The sequence below is a fragment of the Euphorbia lathyris genome, chromosome 5, assembly GCF_963576675.1.
Source record: "Euphorbia lathyris chromosome 5, ddEupLath1.1, whole genome shotgun sequence".
Taxonomy (NCBI): Eukaryota; Viridiplantae; Streptophyta; class Magnoliopsida; order Malpighiales; family Euphorbiaceae; genus Euphorbia; species Euphorbia lathyris.
The window spans coordinates 75,442,861-75,465,736 of NC_088914.1; the positions used below are offsets into that span (position 1 = coordinate 75,442,861).

Sequence of the window (22,876 nt, forward strand, 5' to 3'; positions counted from 1 at the left end):
AGACAGATTCAGAATGCAAATGATATATTAAACCTTACATTAATTTCGTTAACTTCTAGGCCACACTCTACCTCCATTTCAAGAAGGTGGGTACCATATCACTTCATTATACAAAACTTAAAATCCAAAACGCATTTTGTGATTGCATCATGTGAATTCAATTATTATATGGCCTTAATAAATTATATAAAAAATTAATTATGAAAGTTAATGAAGATAAAAAATGCCTAAATCATAGGGAGTCGTTAAATTTGTCTATTTTGGCCAATTTGCCTTTCAAAGTTAAACAATAATACATTAACCTTCCAAACTCTCTGAAAATTACATGCTTCTTATTTTTCCTTAATCGTAAAAAAAGTTGAATGGTTTGAACCACTCACCTTTCGATTGAATTTTCATAATCAAAGAATAAAATAAGGGAAGAAAGAAAACCAAAGTTGTAACTCAACTTTCAATTCTTCTTTTTTTTTTATTGAATAAACCTCTATAACCAAAAAGCTTTTCCACAAAAAAAGCAATTTCATAACTAGACTTGTCTATAAATCCGTTGGCATGCCCAACTCAAACACATCATAATGAGTTTGGATACGTATATTTCAGGTTTTGTCCAATAGTAATCCAAACCATATATAAAAAATGGTATGGTTTTGAGTTGTCTTAAAATCCCTTATCGGACCAACTTGGTATGTGCTTATTTTATATATATCATTATTTTGTTGAAAAAATAATAATTTAATATTTGATATATATGTACCGGTATTGTTCAATTGTTTAAAATAATAACAGTTCAATAAATTATAAGAAAAGTATAAAAATAAACCTTGTGGTTACGTTCATTTTTGAACAACATCCATGTGGTTTAAAAGGTTGCAAAGTGGTACCATGTATTTCATTCCGTTAGCAAACACATACCAAATTGACTAACGGTGTTAAAAGTCAAAGGAAAAAGAGTTAGTTTGGTCCTTATATTTATTTATTTTTATAAATTTACATCCTTATTATCTAATTATCACAAACAAACCCAAAAATAAAAAATAAAAATCAATCTTCTTCTACACCGAGAAAGACATGGCCAATATCCCAATAAACCTTCACAAATATCCATAGCTTCTAACCATACCCATATGGCATTTCACCCGCTAACTTTTCATATCCATAACCAACCTCTCCTCCTCCAGATCCACCCCCAAAATTAGAACACGAATCACCTCCTCCTCCAGATCCACCCCCAAAATTAGAACACGAATCACCTCCTCCTCCTTCTACGACATCGTTTCTGCCACCGCCGGAAACAGTTGGTTTGCTTTCTTCTTCTTCTACGACGTCGTATTTCCGCCCAGTAGCTTCGACTTTTGCATCAGGTGTTACGATTGGGGCAGAAGGTACAGCGATCGAAGGTAAGGCAGGCGGAGAAGTATCAGCAGCGGCGGAGGCGGATCGAGGATAACAAATGTCATCGGAAGGGGGAAGGGGGTTACCGTAGGTGAAAGTGAGATTATAGCCGCCGCCATACGGTGTCGGATCGTACTCTTCGAAAACATCAGTCTCGGTGAATTCGGAGACGGAGTAAGAGACTGTGAATTCAGCTGGATCATACTGAATATACTTGGTATCGGTTCGAGATGAGATAGAATATGAAATTGTTGAAGGAATTACTGGATCGTAGGTGAAGATTTGGGAATCAATGGAGTTGTTTGTGATTGAATCTTGAAGTGGAACAGGAAAATTATAGTGACTGTAATTGGAGTTTGAAGAGTAATAATGATTAACTCAATCCTAAAAATATTTTATTTGAGAGATGATAGAGAAAGAAGAAGAAAAAAGAAATTAAAGAGAGATAGAAAAGATGGTATATTTGATTTTTATTTTTTATTTTGGGGTTTGTTTGTAATAATTAGATAATAATGAGGTCAATTTATAAAAATAAATAAATTGGTATGTATTTGCTAACGGAATTTTGTATTGCTAACGGAATGAAGTACATGGTATCACTTTGCAAACTTTTAAACTATATGGGTGTTGTTCGAAAATGGGCGTAACCAAAAGGTTTATTTTTGTACTTTTCCCTAAATTATACATCACATGCATATGTTGTATAATACATTTTATTTTGAATTACAAAAATAAATCTTTTGCACTAATCTATATTTTATATAACATTACTAGGTCATCAGTTAAATAAAATATGTATATAGTGCATATGTATTAAACTATGATTTGTAAAAATTTCTATTATATAAAACTGATTCATATTTAATTAATTGGTTCTATATTATAAAAATTATTTTAATTTTTTTTTGGAAATATTGGTATTTCATTAGTAATTTGTTTTTAATTTTTAGATTTTTTTTTTGGACCTTTCTTCCTTTAAGGATTTTGTATAGCATGCATTTTTAGAGTTTTTAATTAACCAACCCATCAAATATAACCAATTCAACTCAATCCATATATTTTCATTCTAATGGTTTTTTTTTTAAAAAAAAAAAAAATTTGCGCACAATGCGCTTACATTAAAGAAGAAAGAAAAATCCCCACCAGACCCGGATGTGATTCGAACCCATGACCTCCCAAGGCATAGGTAAGCTCTCAACCACTAAGCTAAGAGCTTCACCACATTCTAATGGTTTTTATCTATGGGTTGGATTAGGAATTGATTGATTGATTGATTGAGTTGGGTTGGGTTTAATTTTGGAAACTTTACATAGAAATTCACATGTGAAAAACTATTTACAACTGCGTCAAATGATAATTTTAAATTATATCAAACTAATAAAATCATTATTTTTAAAGATTAAGTTTATAAATTAGGGGTCTAGAATATATTGTTAAGAGTTTGGGATTTGTGAATTGGGGTTTAAACTTTTTAAATTAAGTGTAAAAACATATTTTATTTGGTATATATAGAAAAAAAATGACATATTGAGAATTAAATTTGATGATGTATGATTTAGTTGTAATTCTGTAGTCATTTATGATATTCATGTAAAAAGTCTAATTTTTATTCAAACATTTGCATGTATTTTTTTTATTCTCTTATTTTCCATTTAAAAACAAGTTTATTACAAAATATGATTATGATTCATATATTAAATTAAGAGTGTTAAATAACAAATTATAATTTAAAGCATATACAAAGGAAAACTTTATTTATTTTAAAAACACAAAAAATCAGAAAAACTAAAAAGTTAGAAAATAAGTGAAACAAAATGTGAAAACAAAAAAATAGAAAAAACACTAAAACGAAAAAACATAAAACATGAAAAATTTAAAATTAGAATCAACTATGCAATCGAAATTGAAAAATTAAAATAAAATATATGTGTTTTTAATAATATATTAAATTGATCCAACTTATCAACGTTGTAAATAAAATTGATCATACCTGTCAACTTTATAGATAAAATTGCTCATACCTATCAATGTTATGAATATTTTTGTGTCTTATCCTCAGATAGGTTGAACTTTATCCCAATAAATGATCAACTTTTGTAAAACAGATTCAAAATTTTAACTATAACAAAGAAGAAAACTAAGCTGCTTATTAATGATATTTTAGAATTTCGGAAATTCTAGAATTTTAGATATTCCAGATTTCTAGACTTTATGAAATTCTAGATTTCTAAAAGTCATTTAGAATTCAAGATTTTTGGAATTTCTAAAATTGTGGAAATATAAAAATTCTGAAATGTTAGAAATTCTAGAATTTTAGAAATTCTAAAATTTCAGAAATCTTAAATTCTAGATTTCTTAAATTTTTTCGGAATTTTTGAAATTCTAAAATTCTAGATAGAATTTTAGATATTCCAGAATTTTAGAATTTATAGAATTTTAGATTTCTAAAAATCATTTAGAATTCAAGATTTTTGGAATTTCTAAAATTGTGGAAATATAAAATTTCTGAAATTTTAGAAACTCTAAAATTTCAGAAATCTTAAATTCTAAATATCTTAAATTTTTTTTGGAATTTTCGAAATTCTAAAATCCCAGAATTTTCTAGAATTTCAGATTCCTGGAATTCCAGAATTTTATAGAATTTTAGAAACTCTGGAATTTTAAAAACTCGGGAATTTAAAAAATTCCATCTTTTGGAATTCCAGATTTTTATAATTTCAAAAAATACTGGAATTTTAGAAATTATGAAATTTTTGAAATTCTAGAATTTCAGAAATTATGACATTTCATAAATTATGGGATTCCAAAAATTATGGAATTTTGAAATTTTGGATATTCAGATATTTTGGATATTGGTAATCTTGAAATTTTTTAAATTTTAAAAATCTGGAATTTTAAAAATTTTGAAATTCCATAATTTCTGGAATTTAAAAAATCTTGAATTCTAAATTCTTTCCAGAAATATAAAATTCCAAAAAATTCTAAAATTCTAGATATGTGGAATTGCAGGAAAAAAGAAGCAGGTCAATAAGTGACTTAAAAAAAACCTCCAAAATATCGCTCTTTTTTAAAGTATGTTAAGTCATTTGTCTGGGGGCAAAAATTCCTTCATGTACTTATCTGTGAAAGCATATGAGTTTTTTTTAATTAACTAAAAAATTAATGTCATTTAGTTCTATTTGGTACAAATATTTGTAAGTTCATTAATTTAGTCCAATGTTTTTTTAACAATTTAGTCCAATGTTTAATAGCTATAAATATATATTTGAAATTATTTGAATTAATAACCAATCCAACCCAACCCAATCTATTGAAGTTCAATATTTAATGGGTTGAGTTGGTTTTAACAACCAACCCATGAATTATTTCGCTAGTCTGTATGTATTTAATTTCGCTTTTTTATTTGTCCTTTATTATTTATTTTATACGGATCTTCTCTTCTCTTTTAATAATATTTTGGGCTCGACTCCATTTAATTCGAAGTGTGCTAACTTTGTTAGGATGCTTTGGTTCTTTTGGGTTGACCTCAAAGTCTTCAATTAAAAAAAAAACAACCAACCCATGAATTATTATTTTTAATGGGTTGGGTTGGATTCTAACCCAAATACAAGAAATTAATTCATTGTACACCCCTATATGTTTTTATATAAATTTTGTTTTTTTTTTATCAATGTACTACTATTTTTATTTTTATAAAATTTATGGTTACTAATTACAGTTAGTAACTGGACTGACGGATGGTTCTGCAAATATTAATACAGGAATGGGGGGAGCAGGGGGGGTGTTTCGCACTACTCGAGGATTTGCTCGGGGTTGTTTTGCGTTTCGAGTGGATACCCCTTCTGCGCATATTTCCGAATTGAAAGCCGTTATTTTTGCTATTCAGATTGCTTGGGAAAAAGGATGACACAAATTATGGGTGGAATGCGACTCTGTTTATGTGGTAAATTTGCTTAGGAAGCGCTCTTTAGTTGTTCCATGGGCGTTGCGACAGGATTGGATTACTTGTCTCCGACATTGTTTTTTTATGGATCTAAATGTTACTCATATTTTTCGCGAAGGAAATAGAACGGCTGATGCATTGGCTAAATTTGGCGTCACAAGAGATCATATTGTTTGGTGGAATTCTGCACCAGCTTTTTGCAATAGATTTATTTCTGATGATATGTATTGTTTAGAACAATTTCGTTTCTCTTAATTTTTCTCCTGTATTTTTTCCTCATTTTAATAAAATTCGGGTCTAGGTTTTTGTTTGGTTTTGTGAAGATGCCAACCTAGTTGGGATCTTTGCATTCCGATCTTAGCCTGTAACCCAACCTTTACTTAAAAAAAAACTGGACTGACGGATAAATTTCAATTTAGTTATAATTTATATTAGATTTTGTTCAATTGCTAATTAATTGTAAATCACAGGCATGTTTGATTCAATTGTTCTCTAATAGTTGTTATTGTTATAGTTAGTTGTTTGTGGTTGGTATTGTTAAAATAATAAATAAACTTAATTGTTTAAAATAAAATAAAAAAATAAAAAATCATTTAGTCTACAAAAAAATCATAGAACTGATTAAAAGTCGCTTACTCTCATCCAACAAGACTTGGATGAAGTCATGTTCGAGAAGGTAGCCGAAACTACCACCTCTAAACAAGCGTGGAAAATTCTACAAGTGTCTCTTCAAGGTGAAGAAAAAGTTAAAAAGGTTCGTTTGCAAATGCTGACGATGAGGATGAATGAGACGGAGGCCATTTATTGATTACTCATCTCGAGCAAAATCTGTCGTGAATCAAATGTGACAATATGGTGATAAAATTGAAGAGTCTAGAATTGTTGAGAAAATTTTGCGATCACTACTATCAAAATTTGATTATGTTATGGTGGCAATGGAAGAATCCAGAGACATTAGCACAATGATTATGGACGAAGTTATAGGGTCATTACAAGCATGTGAAGAACGATTTGAGAAGCATAGAGAAGAATCAACAGAATAGGTCTTGGCAAGAAAGACTTTTTTTAAAGAAAACAAAAATAGTCGAGACAAAAGCCAATTTGGAAGAGGACGTGGCAGAGGTCGAGGACAAAATAGAAGAGGAAGATGACGTGGAAGAAATAAAGGAAGAGGTGACAACAACTACAACAATAACGAAAGAAGCACTCAATCCATAAGAGGTAAAGGATAATGACGTGGACGTGGATGAGAAAGAGGAAACTGGAAGCCGAATGGAGGACCCGAAAAATCTAGCATTCAATGTTACAATTGTTCCAAATATGGTCACTATGTAGTAAAATGTTGGAGTCCGCCTAAAGAGGTAGAGGAGACAGCCAATAATATTCACGATAAGGAAGTAACAGGCACCGTGTTGTTTACCTATGAATGAGAAGGAAATTATGAAAATAACATATGGTATCTTGACAATGGAGCAAGTAACCATATGTGTGGTGATAGGAAGATATTCGTAGAGCTCGATGAATCCTTCAAAGCAAATGTTGTCTTTGGAGATTCCTCAAAAGTTCTTATCACTAATAAAGGAACCATCCTTATTTGGCTAAAAAATGGCGATCACCAGTTTATTGAAAATGTTTATTATGTCCCTAACATGAAAAGAAATATTTTAAGTTTAGGATAATTACTGCAGAAAAATTATGAAGTTCATATGGCTGACCGGAGACTGCTCATATTGAACGAAAAAAAGAAGTTGATTGCACGAGTACCCATGGAGAAGAACAGAATGTTCACAATTAACATCCAGACAGACGTGGCAAAATGTTTGAAAGCTTGTGTCAAAAATTCCCCCTGGCTTTGGCATCTGCGATACGGGCATTTGAATTTTGGAGGACTCAAAATGTTGGGTCAAAATAAGATGGTAAATGGCTTACCTCCCATTGATCAGCCACATCAGCTATGTGAAGAATGCTTGGTTGGAAAGCAATTCAAAACCATTTTTCCAAAAGAATAAATTTTAAGAGAAAAGGCGCCACTTGAGCTCATTCATATAGATGTGCGCGAGCCGATCACTCCAATGTCTTTGGGTAAAAATAAATATTTTCTACTTTTCATTGATGGTTATAGTAGAAAAAATTAGGTGTATTTTTTGAAGGAAAAATATGAAGTCTTTGGAGCATTTAAAAAATTCAAAGCACTCGTCGAAAAAGAAAAGTGATTGTTTCATCAAGGTGCTCAGATCAGACAGAGGCGGGGAATATATATGTCCAATCCATTCAAACAATTCTATGATGAACATGTGATTCATCATTTTCTTTCAGTCCTGAGATCGCCTCAACAAAACGGTGTTGTCGAAAGGAAGAATAGAATTGTGCTCAACATGGTGAGGAGCATGATAAAAAGTAAAAATTTGCTAAAGGAGTTGTGGGTTGAAGCAGTAGACTGTGATGTCTACCTATTGAACCGATCTCCAACTGCTAGTGTCTAGGATCAAACGCCACAAGAAGCATGGAGCGTGATCAAGCCCAGTATTCATCATTTATATGTTTTTAGCAGTGTTGCACATGTCCATGTACTAGATGAAGAAAAAAAGGCTAGACGACAAAAGCAAGAAATACTTATTCATGGGATACTCAGAACATTCCAAAGGGTACAAAATGTTCAATCCTCAGACGCAGAAAATTATCATCAGCAGAGATGTCACCATTGACGAAGAAATAGTTTGCGATGGGAGTGTCAACCAGCAAAACAACTATATTTTTTTTATCATTTCATGGATGAAAACAATGATCAAGAAGAACCAGCAACAATCACATTTATAACACCAGCACCAAATTCAGCAAGCTCACCCAGTTCAAAATTGCCTTCAAATGATAAAGAAAGTTCATATGAATTTCCTCTGGGAAGACCGAAAAAATTCACACGTGTTGAAGAATTTTATAATGATGAGCTAACCCTTTATTGTCATTTTATTAATAATGAACCAACAGATGCAGAATAAGCCATGAAGGATGACAAATGGAGAAAAGCCGTGGAAGAGGAGATTCAAGCCATTGAGAAAAATAAAACGTGGGAGCTGACCAGACTTCCAGCCGGTCAAAAATCCATTGGAGTTAAATGGGTGTTCAAATCAAAGAAGGATGCAAATGGTGAAGTCGTTAGACACAAAGCAAGATTGGTGGCGAAAGGGTTCACTCAACGACCCAGAATTGACTATAATGAAGTTTTTACTTCCGTTGCAAGAGTGGAGAGCATTAGACTAGTGATTTCAGTAGCTGCTCAACATGGGTGGAAAATTCATCAAATTGATGTCAAGTCAGCATTTCTGAATGGATATCTGGAGGAGGAAATTTATATCCAGCAACAACTTCGATATGTTGTCAAAGGCCAAGAAGATAAAGTGCTAAAACTAAACAAGACACTATACAGACTCAAGTAAGCACCACGAGCCTGTAACAGTCGCATTGACAAATATTTTCAAGAAAACGGCTTTGTCAAATGCTCGCATGTATATGCCCTATATGCAAAAATAAAAAATAAAGATATGTTACTTATCTGTTTGTATGTGGATGATCTTATATTTACAGGGAACAATCTTAAAATGTTTGAAGAATTCAACAAGACAATGGCTCGTGAATTTGAGATGACTGAAATTGGTCTGATGTCCTATTATCTTGGCATTGAGGTGAATCAAAATGATGATAGAATTTTCATTTGTCAAACTATCTTCCCAAAGGAGATTTTTAAGAAGTTCAAAATGGAAAATTACAATTCTGTGAATACACCAGTCGAATGTGGAATCAAGTTGACCAAAGATGAAGACAGATAAATAGTCAATCCTACGACATTTCGAAGTTTGATCAGAAGTCTCAAATATTTGACTTGCACACGACCGTCATCCTTTATGCAGTCGGTTTGGTTAGTCGATATATGGAATATGGCTCTGCAATATGGCTCCGAAGATTGTTAAAGGAATTTCAAATGGAAGAACAAGATCCGACAAATTTTTTTATCGAAAGCCTGCATTGGCACTAGCTAAAAATCCAGTGTTTCATGCCCGGAGTAAACACATTGCCACGAGGTATCATTTTATTCGGAAGTGCATTGAGCAAAAAGAAGTGACACTAGTACGTGAAAACGTAAGATCAGATTGTAGATATTTTCACGAAGCCGCTGAAGTACGATGTGTTCAGTCATTTGAAGGCAACATGGTCCAAAGAAAAAATTCAAACAAAACATGTGATGTTAGTTGAGAGATATAATGAATCGGTGGCTACAATTGATATGTCTCAGTAAAAAACAAAGTTAGCATGTGGACTTTTGTAATATTGTATCCGAAAATTAACTCTATAAGTAGAGTTTGTTTTTAGTTTTTTTTTTATACAGAGACAAGCATAAAAAGTTGGAGTGTCGAGTTGAAAGAAGAGTGTGTAAGATTATGTTTGTATCAATTTATCATTTTTAAATTATGCAAACAAGCTAGTCCTCCAAAGTTTTATATATAATCCATTTATAAATTGCTTATTCAATCCCTATCTTTTCAACATGTATTAGTTGTTTGTTAGGAGATTAATAATTAGGATAAATAATTTATTAGTTCCTGATTTTGTGCATGCTACACTAGTTAGTCTCTCGGTTTTTAGAAATACACTATAACATCCATGAGTTTGATAAAACTAACTACTTAGTCCATCCATCAATAAATTTTATATAAAATAAAAAGTTTGCAATTTTATTACTAATTAATTTTCATATATCTTTAACAAAGTTTTATATAGTTTTATTTATTATATTAATACAAGAATATAAAAATTAATATTAATAATAAAATTGCGGTTCTAGGTGTGTCAACTCTAAGGCCTCCGGAGTCGGTGTCTAGCTTGCTACTGGAGGATAATGTGGGAGCATGTTTTTCCAGACTGTTGCCGGAGTAGTCTTTTCTGTTTGCTTGTTGCTTTCTCATCTTACCAAAAAAAAATTATATTTCTAAAAAAGATAACAATAAAGTTATATTATTATCTAGTATACTTTTAATTGAAAATATATAATTAATTTTATAACAATTTAGGATTTTAATTCAAATATATTTTCATATAATATCTATTATGTGATATTTGTTTATAAAAAAATTCATGAATTTTAACAAAAAAAAATAAAATAAAATAAAAAACCCACAAAATCCATTTATAAATCCTCAAAACCACATGTTATATTTAGAATTTGCACAAATAGACAAACACACACTTAGATTGAACCCAATTCCTAATAATATCCCAGCGAATTATTTATAAATAAACACAATCACTTTAGTCATGCAGTGCTTCATTCATTCTTTAAAATGTCCATTCTTATATCCTCTCCAATTCCTAATTTCTCTTTCCCCAAACTGAAACATAAAAGTACTGATACTACTAAATCAAAAGCACTATGCTCTCTTAATCCAAATATTTCTACTCATAGAATCGTCAGACGCTCTGGAAATTTCAAACCTACCATTTGGAATTTTGATTTTGTGCATTCCATGAGGAATGAATATCGGGTGTATATATTTATATTAATTCTCACTTTCTTATTCTTCTTTCTTTGATATGGTTTAGAAACTAAATTTGAAAGATTGGAAACACAGATGAATACAAAATTATCTTTTTTGCTTTTTTACTTGCTGCTGCTCCTAAGAAAATTATCCCAAATCACCTATTAATTTTTTAACATATATAATGCAGGAAGAAAAGTATACAAATCGAATTAGAAAGCTCAAGGATGAAGTGAAGATAATGCTCACGAAATCCATAACTCCTTTGGATCAACTTGAGCTGATTGACATTTTACAAAGACTTGGATTAGCATATCATTTTGAACATCAAATACATGAAATTCTGATGTGTATTTACAATAAAAGACATAGTCATGATACTGATAAACCAATCAAGAAAGATTTGCATTTCACAGCTCTTGAATTTAGACTCTTGAGACAACATGGCTTTAACATATCCCAAGGTAAATATTGCATATATAAATTTATTTATGGAATTTAACTTTTTATGTTAAGAGAATAGTTGGTCATATATATATGAGAATTATCAAACTGAATTTATCAATTTTGAAAATATTAATAATTAATGTCCAGAGATATTCGGTGAGTTTCAAGATGATGTTGGGAACTTTAATACAAATCTATATGAAGAATATAAGGGAATTCTATCATTGTATGAGGCCCCATTCCTTTCGGAAGAAGGTGAGCATATGCTAGAAGCACCAAGAGAATTTGCATACAATAATCTGAGAAAACTTATTCAGCAAAATCAAGTAATTGAGCCATATTATTCAAAGTTAATAAATCATGCTTTGGAGCTCCCACTTCATTGGAGAATGCAGAGGTTGGAAAGCAGGTGGTTCATAGATATGTATGAGATGAAACAAGGCATGGATTCTCATATCCTAGAGCTTGCTAAATTGGATTTCAACAATGTCCAAGCAACATACCAAGCTGATCTTCAATACGCCTCATGGTTCGTAATTAATTAAACTAATCTCATCTAATTATATATTCTTAAAGATCTCATGGTACTAGTAATTTTTTTTCTCTCTCACAAATTAAAGGTGGTGGAAGAGTACATGTCTTGCTGAAAAGCTAAGCTTCATAAGAGACAGGTTAGTGGAGAACTTCTTATGGGCAGTAGGAGAGAGCTATGAGCCACGATTCGGATATTGCAGAAGAATGTGCACAAAAATCAATGCATTGATAACGACTATTGACGACATTTATGACGTTTATGGGACTTTGGAGGAACTTGAATTGTTTACTGATGCAGTTCAAAGGTTAATTGGCAATTAATGATCTCTATATATTCTCAACATATACAAATATTGAAAAATTTACAAACATCGTTCCTATGATTTCAGATGGGATGTGAATGAAATTGAACAGCTTCCGGACTATATGAAGATATGTTTTGTAGCTCTTCATAATACGTTACGATGTGCTTAAGGAACAGGGATTTCATATTATTCCCTACTTGAAGAAAGCTGTAAGTTCAATATAAATATTGTTTCTTAACTTGATTATTGGATTCATTAATAAATGATTATATTATTCAGTGGGTAGATCTATGTGAAGCGTACTTATTGGAGGCTAAATGGTACCATAGTAGATATACACCAACACTGGAAGAGTACACTGAAAATGCATGGATTTCTATTTCTGGTCCAGTTATACTAGTCCATGCATTTTTTCTTACAGGGGATAAAATCACAATTGATAGCTTGGAATGTCTAAAGGAGTATCTGGAGCTAGAGCGGTATTCATCTTTGGTTGTTCGACTAGCAAATGATCTAGTAACATCTTCTGTAAGCATGCATCTTCTACATCTTATCTTTATATATATACACATACATAAAGTAATTGTGTATGAGTTACTCATCAGGATGAATTGAAGAGAGGTGATGTTCCAAAATTAATACAATGTTACATGAATGAAAGTGGAGCTTTGGAAGCAGAAGCACACCAACATATTCAACGTTTAATTAGAGAGACATGGAAGAAGATGAACAAACAAGGGTGTGTAGATTCCTAGTTACTCTCTAAAGCGTTTATAGGCATAGCAATGGACCTAGCTCGGATGGCACAATGCATATATCAATATGGAGATGGGTATGGTATTCAGGACCGTGAGACTAAAGATCATGTTTTGTCACTACTTGTTCAACCTATTCCTATTTAGAATGCCACAATGATAATGTAGCAATTGAAGAATGTAGAATCCCGCATTATAACTTAGAGGAAGTGTTGGAGGTATTGCGACTCATTCAATCATAGAGCATAATTAAAAATTAGTATAGAGAATGGAATAAAGGTAATTGAATTGAAGCTAATTATTTTTGAGTTACTCAATTTCATACAACCTAATATCTATTATAGACTTCTAAAAACGTGTGTAATGTATATAATTGTAACTATATATTAGTTTAGGGACCTATTAGCATATTAGTTCAAGGACCTATTAGCATTTAGACCTAGTTAGTTTCTCTTTGTATATAAATACCTAGTACGTATTCTAATAATACATCTATTGAGTTTTTCTCAAACTACATGGTATCAGAGCCTGCCCTACTGTGCAGACTTTTTTCTCTTGTGTTTGCCCTAGTGTGCAAATTCATTTAGGGTTCCACCCACTTTCGATTGTCGGTGTTCCGGCCACCTCGAGTCTCATAGCCCAGTCGCCGATCGACCTTTCTGCGGTGGTCCGGCCTCATTCCGACCGGTTAGTGCACCGCATACGCTATTTACCTCCGGCGACCCTCCTCCACGTGCCGGCATGTCCAGCCACCCCTTCAACTCCTGTCACTGTTAACTTATGTAAATGGAATAATATGAGAAATATAATTGTATTCACTGTGTATTGATAAAATGATGATTACAGTATATATACATGAGGAAACCTAGGGTTTAGAGTAGTGGAGATGAATGTAAACTCTTTGTATTTATCAAGAGTTTAATTTAGTATTTATCTTAGGGAGAATTGCTGCACAAATAGAACTCTGGACTAGCTGTAGAGATAATAAAATAATTATCTCTAACACCCCCCCCGCAAGCTGATGGCGGGAGCAGACTTTGAGGCGTTTGCGGAGTAGACTAAAACGTTGCGTAGCAAGAGGCTTGGTTAGGACGTCATCGACCTGATCTTCGGTAGGAATAAAGCAAACAGATAGAAAACCAGAAGCAACTTGTTCTCGCACAAAGTGATAATCAAGTTCTATATGCTTGGTGCGAGCATGAAACACCGGATTGACGATGAGATATATAGCACCGACATTGTCACACCAAAGCTGAATCGGACGTGGAATAGGTATGTGCAGTTCGGAGAGAACAGGCCGAATCCACAGGAGTTCAGCAGTGGCGTTCGCAACAGCCTTATATTCACTCTCCGTAGATGACCGAGCAATGGTTGGTTGCTTGCGCGTGTGCCACGAGATTAGACTTTTACCGAAGAAAATGCAAAAGGCTCCAGTAGATCGACGGTCATCAGGGCAGCCGCCCCAGTCACTATCCAAGTAGCAGTGCAGTGTGAGAGCAAGATCTTTGGAGAAGAGTAAGCCAAAGTCTGGGGTGCCATGGACATACCGCAGGATGCGCTTAACCCCCTTCCAGTGTTCGTCCGTGGGACAGTGCAGGAACTGACATAGCTTATTGACAGCAAAGGAGATGTCAGGGCGTGTTAGGGTGAGATATTGAAGGGCCCCAACGGTGCTGCGATATTCATTATCGGAAGTGAGACGTGTACCGAGATCTTTGGAAAGATTGGGAGTGGTTGCCATTGGAGTTGCACACGGCTTGCAATCAGTCATCTTGACGCGGCTAAGAATATCCCGAGCATACTTGGCTTGCGAAAGATGAATTCCAGTGGTAGTGTATTGAATTTCGATTCCAAGGAAATATGCAGCGCGACCCATGTTGCATATCGGAAATTCTTTTTCGATGGCTTGGATAGTAGCGGTGATCTGAGATGTGCTGGTGCCAGTGACAAGTATGTCATCAACATATCATAGGATGAAGGTTTTGTCAAGATTGTTGCATTTGACAAATAGAGAATTATCCGCACCAGACATAGTGAAACCAATGCTGCATAGAAACTGTTTGAGACGATTAAACCATTCCCGTGGTGCTTGTTTGAGACCATAAAGGGATTTTCGAAGCAGACAGACATGATCAGGCTTGTCTTTATCACGAAAGCGTTGTGGATGTTCCATATATATAGTTTCAGTGAGATTGCCGTGGAGGAAAGCGTTAGAGACATCAAGTTGATTTATAGGCCAATTGTTCACTGCAGCCAGTGTGAAGAGGATGCGAACGGTTGTAGCCTTAACGATGGGGCTGAATGTTTCTTTGAAGTCTATACCAGATTGTTGGCTGAAGCCACGTGCAACGAGTCGGGCCTTGTAACGCTCAACCGTACCATCAGCGTTGGTTTTAGTACGAAACAACCAGCGATAGGTGATAATATTGCGATTGGGAGGTCGGAGCACCAGTTCCCATGTATTATTGGTGAGTAGAGCCTGAATTTCAAGCGACATGGCATCACGCCATTCACAAGATTTGTTTGCTTCAGTGAAACAGCTTGGATCAGAGACAGGAGGAGCCAACGTGCTGTGAAGTCCAAAGAATTTACCCCTGGAGTCGAGAGTGGAATGACGCAATGTCATGTAGTGCTATCGAGGAATCGTAGCGGAGGGCGATAAAGCATGAGAATGTGGCGGTGCAGTAATTGGAGGCGTATCAGAGGTAGTGGGATGAGGAAGTTGATCGTCGACTGTTGTTGATGGTTGAGGGGCCGGGACAGGAGATGCGAGAGACACAGGCGTTGCTGGTGAACTAGCAGCAGTAGTAACCATAGGTGAGTGAAACAAGGCAGATAGAGTTCTGCGTGTATGTGAGTTGGCGTCGGAGGTCGAAACAGGTGTGCACAAAGGAGATATAGGCGAGGAATGTTCAGGTGCAGGAGATAGGAGAGGAGAATTTGCGGGCAGAGGTGTTTGTAGGGGGGTTATCGAAGTGTGTTGCAGATTTGGAGGGGTAGGCAAGGGCGAGTGGTGAGGCGAAGGAGGGTGAGATGTGACAATATCAGGAGGTGTGCGTGAGATGGGAGAGGGGACACTAGACAGCGGAACAGGTGATGTCGGGGATGCAGATGAAGCCAATGGGATAGGAGTTGTGATATTGAGATAATGTGAATTTGTATCAAGTAGAGGTGAAGAGAGATTAGAAAGAAGATTACCTGGGTAAGGACCGAGAATGGACGACGGTATTGAGACAGCTGCAACAGGAGACCGACTAAGCACAGGTGCATCCGAACCAGTGAATGGAAATAAATTTTCACGAAATGTAGCATGTTTGCAGACATAGATTCGTCCAGTGTGATGATTTAGACAAATATAACCATTGTGATTGGGAGAGTCACCAAGATAAACACATAAGGACGAACGAAAGTCGAATTTGTGTTTGTTGTATGGTCGAAGAAGAGGAAATATTCCACATCCAAAGATGTGCAATTCATTGAAGTTCGGTGTTTTTTGAAACGCCTTAGTGAAGGGAGACATATTTTGAAGAACTGATGTGGGTAAATAATTAATTAGTTTCACACTATGAGTGACTGCATAATTCCAAAATTTTAAAGGGAGAGATGCATGAGCAAGTAGTGTTAAGGTCGTATCTATGACATGCCGAATTTTGCGTTCAGGGATGCCGTTTTGTTCATGGGTGTGTGGGCATGATATTTTGTGAAGAATACCATGTGAGATAAAGAAGTGACTAAGTTTCTGAAATTCGCCCCTAAAATCGGAGTAAAATTTTTTTAACTTAGCACTGAACTGGCTTGTTATCATGGCATAAAAATTGATAAATGTAGACTGAACATCACTTTTATTTTTCAAGCAATAGATCCAAGTAAACCGAGTGAATTCATCCACAAAAATAACAAAGTAACGATGTCCAAAATTTGATAAAACAGGGGCTGGACCCCAACCATCCGAATGAATAGATTCAAACAAATAGGTACTAGAACGAACTACTGAATGTAAATGAAATTTGGAAAGTTTGCCCATGGGGCAAGATGAACACGCCTGAGTAGGTTTGGTGGATGGAAGATGATTCTGATGAACAATGGAGGACACCGTAGTCGGGTTGCAATGCCCAAGTCGAGCGTGCCATTGTGCAAACGGGATCCGTTCTCCCACTAAAGCCTGTCTCAATGCAGGGGGCATGATGTATAAGCCGTCCTTACTCGGTCCTCGCAAGAGGATTTCCTTGCTGACCTGATCCTTAATAAGAAAATAAGAGGGCCAAAATTCAAAAAAACATGAGTTGTCACGGGAGAACTTTTGAACAGACAGTAATGATTTTGTAAGACGAGGGACAAGTAAAACATCATTTAGACGAAAGTTATTAACAGAAGCTGTGCCAGAGTGAGTTATGGGCAAACCTTGCCCGTTACCAAATCGGATGTGATCCTGACCTTGATACGGAACCAGTTGATGAAGAGGAGCACTGTTCTGAGTCATGTGATGCGTTGCGCCTGTGTCTGGATACCAGGGCTGTTCACAAGCCGTGGGTGCGTCAAACGCACGATATCCCTGATCATCGGCCCAAGTAATGTGCGCCTGAGGTCGTGTAGGGCGAGAGGAGTGGAGCGAACCCCCTCGAGGACCCGGTTTCCTATTGGGGCATTTGTCTGCCCAGTGATTGGTGTTACGGCAGATGTAGCAGTGGCCTCGTCTACGTTTCACCTGTGATTTCATGTCCGTTTCGGGAGTTTTGACTGTGAAATTAACCAAGGGAGTAGGTTCAGCACTTTATTGAAGAAGTTCTTCACGAGTGAGTTCCTCATACAGTTCAAACCATTTTACCGGTTCTCCTCGACGGACATTGAGAGCAGTGAGAACAGGGTGAAATTCTTTGCCTACATTTTTGTAAATGGTGGCAATCAGCTGAGTGATGGACGGAGGGCTGCCAGCAGCAGCAAGATCATCCCCAATGGATTTGAGTTTGAGCAGATAAGCAGACATGGTCAGGTCATTTTTCTCGAGTGCATTTAGTTCAAGTGTGAGTTGGATTCGACGGTTTTCAGAGATCGCACCATAGGTGCGTTCTAGGGCATACCACATGTCTCGTGCCGTTTTGAGATTGGTAATAGTTGAAACAACCTCATCGCCAAGAGAGCCCAGAATGGTGGCTTGAGCAATCTTGTCGCGTTATTCCCAAGTGTAATAAGCGGGATTGTAAAAGAAGTCTCCAGGTGCGTTGGTATTGGCTTCAGCAAAGCGGGGTAAATATTTGGGAGGTGGAGTAAATTCACCAGTGCAATGTTCTTCAAACACACGAATGGCTTGGAGAGTAATTGTGATGTGTGTATGCCAGGTTCGATAATTTCTGGGTGTAAGTTTGACAGGAATGGTGGGAATGGAGGTAATGGCAGGTGGTGGTGGCAGGGAGGGCATGGAGGATGGGATCGTGTCTGTGTAAGTCGGATAGGACGGCAGCGGTGGATTTTGAGGATGCAATCCCCGGATTTGGGGTGGTGCACTTGTGTGAAGATAGTGAGGTCGATAGTTTGGAGGAAAGAAGGGAGAAAAATTATCATCAATAGCAGTAGGGTGGGAGCTGGTAAATCCAGTGGAGGGAGGATGCAGAGATGAGGAGGGGTAGTCATATGTAATGCGAGTGGCTCGGAGTGGAGTTTGATTCCAGGAGGAAAAGTGATGAGAATCTAGGGCCGAGGACAAGGGTTGTGTATTTATGGTCGGGGCAATGGAGGTTGCGGCTGGTTGAGATAAGAAGGAGGAGGCGGAATTATCAGTGACTAGGGTGTATTGTGAGAGGGGCGTGCTTGAGGTCAGAGGAAGAGAAAGGGATTGGTTTTGGGATTCGGTCGGCAAAGGACCAAAAGGAAAGGGAAGAGTAATCGGTTGCATATTGGAAGAGGAGGAAGCAGCCTGGGAATCTGATACCATGTTAACTTATGTAAATGGAATAATATGAGAAATATAATTGTATTCACTGTGTATTGATAAAATGATGATTACAATATATATATACATGAGGAAACCTAGGGTTTAGAGTAGTGGAGATGAATGTAAACTCTTTGTATTTATCAAGAGTTTAATTTAGTATTTATCTTAGGGAGAATTGCTGCACAAATAGAACTCTGGACTAGCTGTAGAGATAATAAGATAATTATCTCTAACAGTCACCACTGTTGATTTTGTCTCCCTCCGATCGGTCACCCTGTCAACTTTGTTTCGTGTTCCAGCGTCTTTTGTTTTCACACCTGGTGGAGGTTGGTCCGTGTTTATGCTTCTTTTTTGCTGAAACTTGTTGGGTTATGTTTTTCTTTACTAAAATGGCCCAGGAAAAGGATAAGAAAGTTGAATCTAGCAAAAGTGTGGTTAGTAGCATTATGACGGGTTCCAACTATTTAGACTGGTCTAAAACAATTAAGATTTATTTGCGTAGCATCAGGAAGACTCGTCATTTGACTAATGATCTGAAAACAGATGATGAGGATTGGATGGCAGATGATAAAGTTCAATGGCCATGGGTGTAATTTACCCAATTATATTGTGATAATTAGTTAATGATATACTTGAATGAAAATCCAAAGTTCCATGCTAGAACCAAACATGTCGAGGTTCATTATCACTTCATACTAGAGAATATCTTACATGGAGATATTAAGATGCAATATATAAAGACTGACGATCAACTTGTTAGCATATTTATAAAAAGACTTAACGGTGCAATTCGAACAATTCAGAAGGTAGCTTGAAATGACAAGGAAGCATGAGATACTGAAAGCGAGTGCTGAGGGGGAGTATTAAAAGAAAAAGCATCACTAACTAAGTAGATAATTCTTAGACTAAATTTTAGATATTATAATATAAATATCCAAGATATTTATATTTTTCTGTGGCTATTTTTATCAACTAAAAATGTGGATAATAGTGCTCTATAACTAACATGTTTTTTTTTGTTGTAATTATTGGTTTGATCACTAACATATTGCCATTATAGCCATTATAAATAAGGGAGTTTTTTTTGTGTGTGCAAGAGATGAATGTGAAATAAAAGAGTACTTGAATAAGATCACGTTCCTTGTGTGATGTGTGCATGTAAGTGGTGGGAAAAATGTGGTAATTCCTTTGTCAAATTTCAGTTTAACATCAATCAAATAGTTTCATTCCATTAAGTCTTCCAATTATTCAACATGTCGAATTTAAATTATGCCGATACTTAAGGGTCATCGCCTTGCTAAACACATCGAGACTAAAGTTATGGTTCCTTCTCGAAACCTTCTAGACGAAACCAAAAATCCAGAATTTGTGGCTTGGGAAACAAAGGATCAACAAGTCGTATGGGTACTACGACTTCACCTTTGTCTGAAAGAGTATTACCCCAAGTTATCGGTGATAATACTACATGTGAAGCTTGGCAAAACTTGTTAAGGCTTGCTCTAATTGTTCTCGGTCTTAGATACGAGATCTGAAAGATCGTTTGCATAACCTGAAATGAGAAAGTGAAAGTGATACAGATTGAAAGCGATAAATGGAGGTTTTAATCGTAAACCAACAAAGATCTTCTTCTCTAGCTAGACTAGAAGGAGTGAATCCCGATAAACAAGGTATAAACCTTAATCTCAATGAGAAATGATATTTGATTTATTAAAAGTTACCATATCCTTACAAAATGAGGGTTTAAATACAACCTCTAAAAGATAAGCAAAGGACAGAGACTACCCTTACTAGGGTTACAATACAGTTAATAACAAGAGGGTAAGACCGGTAATGCGCCCAGACAGCAGGTATAGAGGTGCAGGTACGGAGCGTCAGAGGTTGTTGGTGAATTCCTTCGGCAGGAAGTAAACTTGAGATCCGCCCAGTGTAATTGTTGGTACGCCTCATGGCGTACGCCTAGATCCGCCCCGCTCGCGTGTCTAGGGGATCCGCCCTCTTAGATACAACCTCTGTGGGAACGCCGAGAGGAGATCCGCCAAGGAGCGTGTTATTATTGATCCCAGTTAGGATGTCCGCATCATTCTCTCCTTATTTAAAAGAATTCGGCACTGACTGGTCTGTGTTGTTCTCTAAAGGGCCATCTGACTTCCACGGGCTAAGGTCACGAACATTGAACGTCGGTGAGACTTTACCAAGCCAATTTGGCAAAGCTATGAGATAGGCATTGGCATTGACCTTCTTGGTGATCTTATATGGCCCGTACTTTCTCGGTCGAAGCTTGCTGCTTGTGGCGTTGGCGAGTCTCTCTTTTCCCAAGTGAACCATAACCTCATCTCCCACTTCGAACTGTAGGTCCCTGCGGTGCTCATCCGCCTTAGCTTTTAGCTTCTGGTTTCTCTCCTTAAGAGTCTCCTTCACCTCTTGGTGCATCTGGACATAGTCTTTGGCTAGTTGGTTGGCAGTCACGTTTCCTTTGGGAAGATGGGCTATATCAAGGACGTGATTCGGGGTCTTAGTGTATACCACCTCAAAGGGTGACTTCCCAGTTCCCGAGTGTACAGATCCACTGTAGGCGAACTTAGCTTGTGTCAAGACCACGTCCCACATCCTGGGCTTATCCTTGCATTTGCTGCGCAGTAAGTTGCCCAGAGTCCGATTGACCACTTCGGTCTGTCCGTCTGTCTGAGGGTGGTCGGTGGTACTAAACTTCAGAAAAGTATCAAAAAGAGCCCACAAGGTCCGCCAGAAGTGACTCAGGAACTTTGTGTCACTGTCTGAGACAATGCTCTTTAGTACACCATGTAGTCTGACAACCTCTTTGAAGAATAGCTTGGCAGTCGCTGAGGCGTCGTTAGTTTTACGGCATGGTATGAAGTGTGCCATTTTCGAAAACCGGTCAACAACCACGAAGATGGAATCCATGCCTCTCTGAGTTCTGGGTAACCCTAGGACAAAATCCATGGACAGATCCTCCCATATGGTTTCTGGTACAGGCAAGGATAGCTGTAAGCCACCATTTGTAGCGTGTCCCTTGGCGGTCTGGCAGATATAGCATCGTTCTACCAGGTACGCCACATCTCTTCTCATTTTGGGCCAGAAATAACGGGAACTCACTGCAGTATATGTCTTGTCTCGCCTAAAATGTCCCCCCAGTGATCCACCATGTAGATCTCTGACCACCTTCTCGCGGATAGAAGTGCAGGGTAAACAAAGTTGGTTGCCCCTCATTAGATACTCATCCATCACGTGATACGCCCCATCCCCAGGTTGGCGCTGGCACTTCTCCCAGATACTTCCAAAGTCAGGATCCGCCAGGTACTCTCCTCTGATGTGTTCGAAACAATCGGTCTCCAGGTTGACTATTTTTATAAGTGCAACCCTCCGACTCAAGGCGTCCGCCACTATGTTCTGTTTTCCCGCCTTATGGATAAGCTTATAGGGGAACTTATCTATGAAGGCAGACCACCGGGCGTGCATGGCGCTTCGAAGTTGCTTCTAACTTCCCAGGTATTTGAGAGCTTGATGGTCAGTGTAGAGGATGAACTCTTTTCCCACCAAGTAATGTTCCCATACTTTCAACGCCCTCACTACAACATAAAACTCTTGATCATACATTGCCCACCTTTGCCGTGCCTCACAGAGCTTCTCATTGAAGTATGCAATGGGCCTCTTCTCTTGCATCAAGACACCACCAATCCCAATCCCACTGGCATCACACTCAACTTCAAACAGTTTGTCAAAATCGAGATACGCTAGTACTGGCGCTGTACTCAGCTTTTCCTTGATCAAGGCGAAGCTCTCTTCTTAGGCGTCCGCCCACTCGAACCCCTTTCCTTTCTTCAAACATTCTGTCAACGGGGCCACTATGGAACTGAAGTTCTTAATGAATCGGCGATAAAATGTTGCTAGCCCATGAAAACTCCTGATATCCCCCACGTTCCTCGGGGTAGGCCATTCTCGGATGACTCTTACCTTCTCCCCATCAACTTGGATTCCATTCCCACTGACCACGAATCTAAGGAAAACCAAGCTCTCCATGACAA

The 22,876-nt window shown here is 36.8% G+C and overlaps 1 protein-coding gene and 1 pseudogene across 1 annotated transcript; one reads left to right on the top strand and one right to left on the bottom strand.

The window, feature by feature from the left end:
- Positions 1-842: 842 nt before the first annotated feature.
- LOC136229878 (uncharacterized protein At5g39570-like) lies at positions 843-8,298 on the bottom strand. Its single transcript, XM_066018752.1, has 3 exons — positions 8,286-8,298; positions 8,132-8,194; positions 843-1,769 (listed from the first exon to the last, which is right to left on the bottom strand). Exons 1-3 carry the CDS (start codon positions 8,296-8,298, stop codon positions 1,111-1,113), a joined length of 735 nt encoding a protein of 244 aa, XP_065874824.1. The 3' UTR covers positions 843-1,110.
- Positions 8,299-10,668: 2,370 nt separating this feature from the next.
- On the top strand, positions 10,669-13,051 carry LOC136229879 (terpene synthase 10-like; annotated as a pseudogene).
- Positions 13,052-22,876: the final 9,825 nt, after the last annotated feature.

Bases quoted from the DNA above. Each gene is read 5' to 3' on its own strand.
- LOC136229878 (XM_066018752.1), bottom strand. The intron at 1,770-8,131 runs GTTCTTCTTGAT...TTTAGGATTGAG, and splicing joins TATAAATGTGATTGTTGCTG to TTAATCATTATTACTCTTCA.